The 10,000-nt window shown below is 45.2% G+C and overlaps 1 protein-coding gene across 1 annotated transcript in view; it reads right to left on the bottom strand.

Annotated features, from left to right (window-relative positions):
- The window catches only part of LOC143290441 (zinc transporter ZIP4-like), a 47,318-nt gene that overhangs the window by 15,884 nt on the left and 21,434 nt on the right, over positions 1-10,000 (bottom strand). Inside the window, exons 6-7 of the mRNA XM_076599874.1 lie at positions 5,579-5,760; positions 2,205-2,367 (exon numbers count right to left, since the gene is read on the bottom strand). Of these exons, the coding sequence (XP_076455989.1) occupies positions 2,205-2,367; positions 5,579-5,760 (345 nt within the window). The remainder of the gene's footprint in view (positions 1-2,204; positions 2,368-5,578; positions 5,761-10,000) is intronic.

Below are 10,000 nucleotides of genomic sequence, written 5' to 3'. Positions count from 1 at the left end.
CCATCACTGTCGGTCATCGTCATCAATGTCGTCATCATCAGTATCGTCATCATCGCCATCATCATCATTACCATCATCACCATTATCATCATCACCCCTTCCGGAATTGTCAGACGCACAACTAACACTGTGGCCAGGCCGTACCGCCACTTAGTACACATCGTCATTGTCATCACTGTCGTCGTTATCATCATATTCGTCGTCGTCATCATCATCATCACTGTCGTCAATATCCTCGTTGTCGCCATCATCACCAATATCATCACCATCCCTTCAAAAGATGCACTAAAGCCGCTTTGTACACATCGACATCACATTTGTCATCATTATCAGTATCGTTGTCGTCATCACCATTATCATCATCATTATCATCAGCAGTGAGGTCACGGAGGTCAGGCACACCACCAACACTGTGGCCGCGCCGTACAACCACTCTGTACACATCGTCATCGTCGATATCATTGCTGTCGTCATTACCATCAGTATCGTCATCATCATCATCATCATCATCACCATCATCACCATCATTATCATCACCCCTTCCGGAAATTCAGACGCACCACTAACAAAGTGGCCAGGTCGTACTACCACTCTGTACACATCGTCATCATCATTGTCGTCGTCATCATCACATTCGTCGTAGTCGTCATCATCATCATCATCACTGTCATCAACATCATCATCGTTGTCGCCATTGTCACCGTTATCATCACCATCCCTTCAAAAGATGTAAGACGCACCACTAACGCCGCTTTGTACACATCAACATCACATTCGTCATCATCATCAGTATCGTTGTCGTCATCACCATTATCATCATCATTATCAATAGCACCCTTCTCAGGGAGGTCAGACGCACCACCAACACTGTGGCCGCGCCGTACCACCACTCTGTACACATCGTCATCGTCGTTATCATTGTTGTCGTCATTACTATCAGTATCGTGATCATCATCATTAGCACCATCATCACCATTATTATCATCACCCCTTCCGGAATTATCAGACGCACCACCAACACTGTGGCCGCGCCGTACCACCACTTTGTACACATCGTCATCATCGTCATCAGTATCGTCGTCGTCATCATCATCCTTGTCGCCGTCATCATCGCTGTCATCACCATCATTGTCATCATCATCATCATCATCATCACCCCTTTCAAGAGACGTTAGACGCACCACTAACACTGTGGCCGCGCCTTCCCACCGCTTTGTACACATCGTCACCATCGTTATTGTCATCATCATCAACATTATTATCATCACCCCGACGAACGATGTCAGCCACACCACCAGCACTGTGGCCGCTCCGTACACATCGTCATCGTTGTCATCATTGTTGTCATCATCATCATCATCATTGTCGTCATCATTATCACCCCTCCCACGGATCTCAGACGCACCACTAACACTGTGGCCGCGCCCTATCACCACTCTGTACACATCGTCATCATCATCATCATCATGTCAGCGATCGGTAAGTTATGGAAACAAAAACATACCCAGCGCGCTCACCCCTCGAAAACGGAGCATGGCTGCCCACATGGCGGGGTAAAAACGGCCATACACGTAAAAGCCCACTCGTTTACCTGTATACGAGTGAACGTGGGAGTTGCAGCCCACGAGCGAAGAAGAAGGAGGAGGAGGAGGAGGACAAGAAGAAGAAGAAGGGAGGAGGAGGAGGAGGGGGAGGAGGACAAGGAGGAGGAGGAGAAAAAGAAGAAGAAGGAGAAGAAGAAGAGGAGGAGGAGAAGAAGAAGAAGAAGTAGGAGGAGGAGGAGAAGAAGGAGAAGGAGGAGGAGGAGGAAGAGGAGGAGGAGAAAAAGAAGAAGAGGAAGAAGGAGGAGGTGAAGGAGGAGGAGAAGAAGGAGGAGAAGAAGGAGGAGGAGAAGAAGGAGGAGGAGGAGGAGAAGGAGGAGGAGAAGGAGGAGAAGGAGAAGGAGGAGGAGGAGAAGAAGGAAGAGGAGGAGAAAAAGAAGAAGAAGGAGGAGGAGGAGAAGGAGGAGGAGGAAGAGAAGAAGAAGGAGGAGGAGAAGGTGGAGGAGGAGAAGAAGAAAAAGAAGCAGGAGGAGGAGGAGAAGAAGAAGAAGAAGCAGGAGGAGAAGGTGGAGGAGGAGAAGAAGAAGAAGAGGAAGAAGAAGGAGGAGGAGCAGCAGCAGCAGCAGCAGCAGTAGGAGGGGGAGGAAGGGAGGATCAACTCACTGTATGGGGAGCCGTGGCTGGTGTCGGTGTGAGTCTCGTCCTGTGTGCAGTCCGAGTACAGCTTCTGGTAGACCAGTGCCGGGGACATGTGTGTCAGCTGCTCAGGTGTCACTGTGTTGCCCACATCAAACACCGCCATCAACTCGTCTGGGCTGTAACACCTCTGTAACAACCATGATGATGATGATGACGATAATGATGATGATAAGTTTCAGTTTCAGTAGCTCAAGGAGGCGTCACTGCGTTCGGACAAAACCATATACGCTACACCACATCTGCCAAGCAGATGCCTGACCAGCAGCGTAACCCAACGCGCTTAGTCAGGCCTTGAGAAAAAAAAAAACAAAAAAAAAACCCACAAAAAAAATGATGATGATAATTATAATGACAAGTGCCCAGTACATATACGTCAGCTGTACTGCAACTGCCCAGTTCAAACACTGATAATTACAGAACTGTAGTTATGAAGTTTAGAACAATTTACCCATCCAGGAAGGAAGATTCTTATGTTCCGACAGAAATGAGAGGGTTTGTAGAAAATGTAATTCAGGTGAATTGGGAGACGAATTCCATTATTACGTCTTTAAATGCTCGTTCTTTTCAGACACTAGAAAAGCATTCTTAAAACCATTTTATTGTAAACGACAGAACACACTGAAATCCAGTACACTGTTTAATTCTCCGAAGAAAAAAGTGTTGTTGAAGCTAGCAAAATTTTTGGAAAATTATTATTGAATCTATGCGATAATTTTGATGTTCTTATTCTTTTTTTTCTTATGTCAGGATAACAGTACTAAACGCTTCAAGTAATATATTTCCCTTTTTTTTTTTTTTTTTGCTCTTTGTATTGAATTGTTGATTGTTTATTTGCGTTTGTGCATGTGGGCCCTGCAGGTTTTCTTTACCTATGGCTCCATGATCCACTGTGTGTCCCCCCCCCCTCCTCCCCCTCCCTTCACTCTCCCCCGCCCCTTTTTTTTTATTTTCTTATTTTCTCTCTCTTCTTCTTCGTGCGATTGCACGTCTCGAGGATGTGGGCCTGTTCCCCCCCCCCCCCCCCCCCTGTGTTTCCATGTACCCGAATAGGGTTTCTCGGATCTAAAATGATTTTGAACGTTTTGAACATCGCCATCAGCTGTTCTGGGCTGTAACACCTCTGTAACAATCATGATGAGAGAGAGAGAGAGAGAGGGAGAGGGATAGAGTGAGAGGAGAGAGTGTGTGAGAGAGAGAGGGAGGGAGAGGGAGAGAGTGAGAGAGAGAGAGAGGGGGAGGGAGGGAGAGGGATAGAGAGAGAGTGTGTGTGTGTGAGAGAGAGAGGGAGGAATAAGGAGAGAGTGAGAGAGAGAGGGGGAGAGGGATAGGGAGGGAGGGAGGGAGGGAGGGAGGGAGAGAGAGTGAGAGAAAGAGAGAGGGAGAGTGATAGAGTGAGAGGAGAGAGTGAGAGAGAGAGAGAGAGGGAGGGAGAGGGAGAGAGTGTAAGAGAGAGAAATGGAGAGTGGGAAAGAGGGAGGGGGCGAAGGAGAGAGAGAAAGGGGGGGGGGGGGGAGGTAGAAAGAGACAGACACTGACATCGAGAGAGAGAGAGAGAGAGAGAGAGAGAGAGAGAGAGAGAGAGAGAGAGGCTCGACTGAATGACACAGGAAACGAATGATGAGCGCCTAAGGGCAGTTTTCTGCCGACTTTACCCAAGTTGGCAGCCTGTTGGCGCAAATTTGCCCCGTGTTTGTAAAGTGCATAGAGCTTGGTCTCTTACCGAGGATAGGCGCTACATAAGTGACCATATCAATCGATTTCACACACACACACACACACACACACACACACACACACATATATATATCTATATGGGGGAGGGACACAGAAGGCTTTGATTGCTCAGACTGAAGAGAAAGACCCGGTGAAAAGCCTACAGTACAAAACTCTGCTGACCCAGTTTTTACACCCAATTTCCCCTCACCAAGTTCTGATACCAGTTGGTTTGACTTTGAGGCGTGCAGTGGTGGTGTGTGAGTGTGTGTGTGTGAGGGTGGGAACGGAACAGAATAAAACTGAATAAGATATGTCTTTATCTAACCCAAGTGTATCGGGAGTCACGTGGAAAAAAAAAAGAGGGGCGGGGGGGGGGGGGGGGGGGGGGGGAGATTGGGGGAAGGGGTTGCAATATCAAGCTCAAACAAACTGGAAATGGTTTACAAACACGGTAGGATTATTGATATGACATGCATACACACACACACACACACACACACACACACACACACACACATATATATATATATATAGAGAGAGAGAGAGAGAGAGAGAGAGAGATACATATATAAGTGCTTGTGCATGCGCGCGCTCACACTCCAAACGAACGCACGCCCTCTCACACAAAGAACACGCACATGCACACACCCATCCACAAACACAGACACACACACACAGACACACACACACACACACACACACAGACACACACACACACACACAGCGTGTCAGTTCCAATGCTCTTCAGAACATACACCACTTCTTACACACGTGGGGGCCGATGACTATGCTTGTTTCAGTTACAATGGATGCTGCTTGAAAGAATTCTCTGTTATTCAGAGAGAACATGAGCTGGGGTTGGGGAGAGCGGTATGACCAGGTAAGACCCCCCCCCCCCCCCCCACACACACACACCCCACTCCACCACCCACTCCCAAATCCTGGGATCAAGACTTTGTACCCGTTGGTTTCCGGCGTGATGGAGAGATATGGGTGTAGTTCTGCGTGTGTGGAGTGGGACTATTTGTATTTGTATTTGTATTTCTTTTTATCACAACAGATTTCTCTGTGTGAACTTTGGGCTGCTCTCCCCAGGGAGAGCGCGTCGCTACACTACAGCGCCACCCTTTTTTTTCTTTTTTGTATTTTTTCCTGCATGCAGTTTTATTTGTTCTACCTACCGAAGTGGGTTTTTCTACAGAATTTTGCCAGGAAGAACCCTTTTGTTCCCGTGGGTTCTTTTACGTGCGCTAAGTATCATTATCATCAGTATTAGTATTGTTATCATTATAGTCATTATTGTTACACAACAACCATCTACCTGAAGATCATCAGCCCCATCCCCATGTAATAATTATGCAGCTTCTGTTCAAACGTGTGTGTGTGTGCGTGTGTGTGTGTGAGAGAGAGTGAGAGAGAGAGTTTGTGTGTGTGTGTGTGTGTGTGTGTGTGTGTGTGTGTGTGTGTGTGTGTGTGTGTGTGTGTGTGTGTGTTTGCGCGCGTGAGTGCGTGCGTGCGCTGTCAGTGTGCGTGCGTGTGTGTGCTGTCAGTGTGTGTGTGTGTGTGTGTGTGTAATGTGCGCGTGCGCGCGTGCGTGTGCTGTCAGTGTGTGCTGTACTGACCGCATCAGCGGCACTGGTCTCTCTCCTCGCCCTGGACACAGGCGCAGCCAGGAGGCGGTCACCTGATGCGGCGCTTCTTCGTCTCCGCTCGTGGGCGTGGTCGTGCTCCTCGTGCTCCGCGTCCCCCTCCCCTGCTGCTGACCCGGGAACGACGCCCAGCTGCTCCATCAACTGGTGTAGCTCTAGAACAACACAGGTCGTGGGTTTTCAATCAATCAATCAATCAATCAGTCAGTCAGTCAATGAATCAATTAAACAGTCAGTTAGTCAATCGACACCCGCTGAGGTTTTCAATCAATCAACCAAAACACCGGGGTTTTCAATCAGTCAGAAAACACACACTGAGGTTTTCAATCAATCAGCCAACACACTGGGGTTTTCAATCAATCAATGACTTAATCAACACACAATGGGGTTTTCAATCAATCAGCCAACACACTGGGGTTTTCAATCAATCAATGACTCAATCAACACACAATCAATCAACAACACTGAGGTTTTCAATCAACCAATCAACAACACTGAGGTTTTCAATCAACCAATCAATCTTCAAAACACTGGGGTTTTCAATCAATCAATAAACACACTGTGAGCTTTTCAATCAAGCAATGAATCAATAAACACACACTGAGGTTTTCAGTCAACCATCCAACCAACCAACCAGTCAGTCAATTAAACAGTCAACCAATCAGCAAATCAATCACATCATTTCAGTTTAATCCCCTCATAAGAAAATGCAGTCAACCAATCAGCAAATCAATCAAATCATTTCAGTTTAATCCCCTCATAAGAAAATGCAGTCAACCAATCAACAAGTCAATCAAAGCATTTCAGTTCAATGCCCTCATAAGAAAATGCAGTCAACCAATCAGCAAATCAATCACATCATTTCAGTTTAATCCCCTCATAAGAAAATGGAGTCAACCAATCAGCAAATCAATCAAATCATTTCAGTTTAATGCCCTCATAAGAAAATGCAGTCAACCAATCAGCAAATCAATCACATCATTTCAGTTTAATCCCCACATAACAAAATGCAGTCAACCAATCAGCAAATCAATCAAAGCATTTCAGTTTAATCCCCTCATAAGAAAATGCAGTCAACCAATCAGCAAATCAATCAAATCATTTCAGTTTAATCCCCTCATAAGAAAATGCAGTCAACCAATCAGCAAATCAATCACATCATTTCAGTTTAATCCCCTCATAAGAAAATGGAGTCAACCAATCAGCAAATCAATCAAATCATTTCAGTTTAATGCCCTCATAAGAAAATGCAGTCAACCAATCAGCAAATCAATCACATCATTTCAGTTTAATCCCCTCATAAGAAAATGGAGTCAACCAATCAGCAAATCAATCAAATCATTTCAGTTTAATGCCCTCATAAGAAAATGCAGTCAACCAATCAGCAAATCAATCACATCATTTCAGTTTAATCCCCTCATAAGAAAATGCAGTCAACCAATCAACAAGTCAATCAAAGCATTTCAGTTCAATGCCCTCATAAGAAAATGCAGTCAACCAATCAGCAAGTCAATCACATCATTTCAGTTTAATGCCCTCATAAGAAAATGCCAGGAAGATGTGGCTCGTGGGCGACGTCACAGGGTAGCAAGACGGTGTAACATTTGAAAAATGGAGTGACGGAGATCCGGGGGAAGAGAATTCCAGACAGAAGGTTCTTGATACTGAAAGGTCCTTTGACCAAATGTCTTTGAAGAGACGAGATTTTGGGGGACTCGAAGGATCTTTCATCTCCAAAGGATCTGAAAGAACGGTAAGAGGTTTAAACGAAAAACGCAGAAAAAATTTAAAACGGGAGAGATCCTTTGACATGACAATAAGCTAACATGCCAATCTTGTACTGGATGGATAGCTCATGGAAGTTGACAAAAGACAGGGGTATTTTTGATCTTTGAGTTTTCTGAAGATCATTCTTGTGGTATTGTTCAAGATCATCTGGAGGCGTGATATCAAATCAGAAGACCAACCAGCAAGTAAAAATGAGATGTAGCAGTCATCTTACACAGAAACTTTTCCTCCTAATGCTTTGCTGTGGCTGGACTGGACGCAAGAGGATTAAGTAACAAAATATAAAAACATATTGCTTTTCATTCTGTATTTGTATTCTATGGAGCCATATCAACTTAACTTTTGTAGTGAACTTTTGCAGTACAACGCAATGCAAAGCAGAGCAACACCGTAACGCAACGCAACACAATAATTTACAACGTGCATACAATGATGGAGTCTCCCGTCGGACCGACGGATGAGTAGGCAGGCAGGCTTATTTGTCGGTGTGTGTCCTCATATGGGAGAAGAGGCCGATTCTGGATGCGCAGCACTTCTCACAGGTGTTGCAAGGGAAAACGTCTCCAGAAGTTGAGCCCTGCTTCCTTCGCTCACGCTTCTCCTTAATGGCCAGCGTTCTCTAGTTTTCAAACGTCTTTATACCACTAGAGCACAGCGTCCTCCAGCGAGAGCGGTCAAGGGCATCAGTTTCCCAGGAAGCGATGTTTATACAATACAACACAATACAACACAAATCAACACACCAAAACACAACACAACAATACACGACACAATACAATATAATACAATAAAATGGAATACCAGCAGTACAGCACAATATCAGTCTATAAGTGACAACCATTTTCTGTTTCTGTTTCGGTCTTGAAAACTCTCGATGATAACAGACATGGTATGATCACAGACCTGATGATCTGACCACGCCAACGAGTTACACATTGCGTGGTGCTTCACACGACCGACATAACCGTAACAAAGCATCTGCTTTATAGTAAATACGGGAACACAAGAACATCTCTAGCCAATGGCTGGGGAAAATTAAAAAACAGCACACAGATGTCTTGAACGCATTTTTTTTTCACCTCTGTTTAATATGGACGTTACAAGCTGCAGGCGAGAGAAAATGAAAAAAACACAATCCCATCAACCGATCTGTCATGAATAAATCAAGTCCTTTAACCGCCCTTCCCTCCCCCAACACACGCACCCTCCCACCCCCACCCCCACCTCCACCCCTTAATCTCCTCACAACGCCAGTCGATGAATAAATCACTAATCTAAGAATGCTGTGCATTGACCACCACCGTCGCTGCCAGCAAAAAAAAAAAAGAAAAAAAGAAAAAAAAAGAGAAGACCAAAAGGTTCCATGGGCTGTCTTCGGAAAACCACAACACCTTCTCCTTTAGTAATTTGAAAAGAGATGCGTCATGTCACGAAACAAAAAAACGACACCCCCCCCCCCCCACACACACACACAAATATATACAGGAGACACCATGGCAGAATAGTCGAATAGTTCAGGCGTTGGACGTATATCCCGTGGTAACCACTCACTGTGAATCAGTGTACCTGTCCTACCCTGTCCTGTCCACTGTGCTTTGTAGTGTAATGATAATAATAATAATAATAATAATAATGATAATGATAACAACAACAACAACAACAATAATAATAATAATAATAATAATAGTACTTATATAGCGCTGAATCTTGTGAAGAGACAAATCAAAGCGCTTTCGCTCCAGTCATTCACAAGCATGCATAACTCTAAAACTGGAGAAACTGAAGACAAGGAAGAGGCAGGGAAGGGAGGTTATTTTGGGAAGAGGTGGGTTTTAAGGCCAGACTTGAAAGAGCTGAGTGTGGAGACTTGACGAAGCGAAAGAGGAAGTTCACTCCAATTGCAAGGTCCAGACACAGAGAAAGAACGGCGGCCAACAGTCGAGTGTTTGAATCTGGGTGTGCGTAAACAGAGTGGATCCGACGCCGATCGTAGTGAGCGAGATGGAGCATAGAGGTGAAGGCAGCCGCAGAGATAGGAAGGGGCAGATTTGTGAATACATTTATAACATAGAGTGCTGATCTTGTACTTTATTCTGTGTGAGACAGGGAGCCAGTGGAGATGTTGCAAAAGAGGAGTGATGTGCTCAGATTTTTTTCTTTCTGAGGACGAGTCGGGCAGCAGAGTTTTGTATGCGCTGAAGAGTATAGTGGTTAAGTCATACTAATACCCCCCTTTTCGTTATATCCCTACTAAAAAAAAACCCAACACGAACAGCACAGCATCAGTACCATGACTTACATCATCGCCTTCGTTCTATTCTACTCACACCCAGGAGCTTTAACTCACTCAGTACGGCCAGTCCTCTCTTCTCCTCTACACAGACCCTCGGATGTCCAGTGGGTGTCTGAATGACCCAACCTTTAGCGTCCGTCGTCAGAATTGTGGTATTCTTTGTCAACAGTCACCTCTTCAGGATAAGAGCCTTCCGCTTGCAATATTTTAATGATGGTAATTGGGGTGAAACGCTGTTAACGTCGTCTCTTTCGCCGTTCGTATGGAGAGAGTTAAGTAGTCTTACTGACTATGATGATTTACATCGCCACACT

This window comes from Babylonia areolata, chromosome 15, assembly GCF_041734735.1.
Source record: "Babylonia areolata isolate BAREFJ2019XMU chromosome 15, ASM4173473v1, whole genome shotgun sequence".
NCBI lineage: Eukaryota > Metazoa > Mollusca > Gastropoda > Neogastropoda > Buccinidae > Babylonia > Babylonia areolata.
This window is presented reverse-complemented; position numbering and strand designations above follow the sequence as displayed.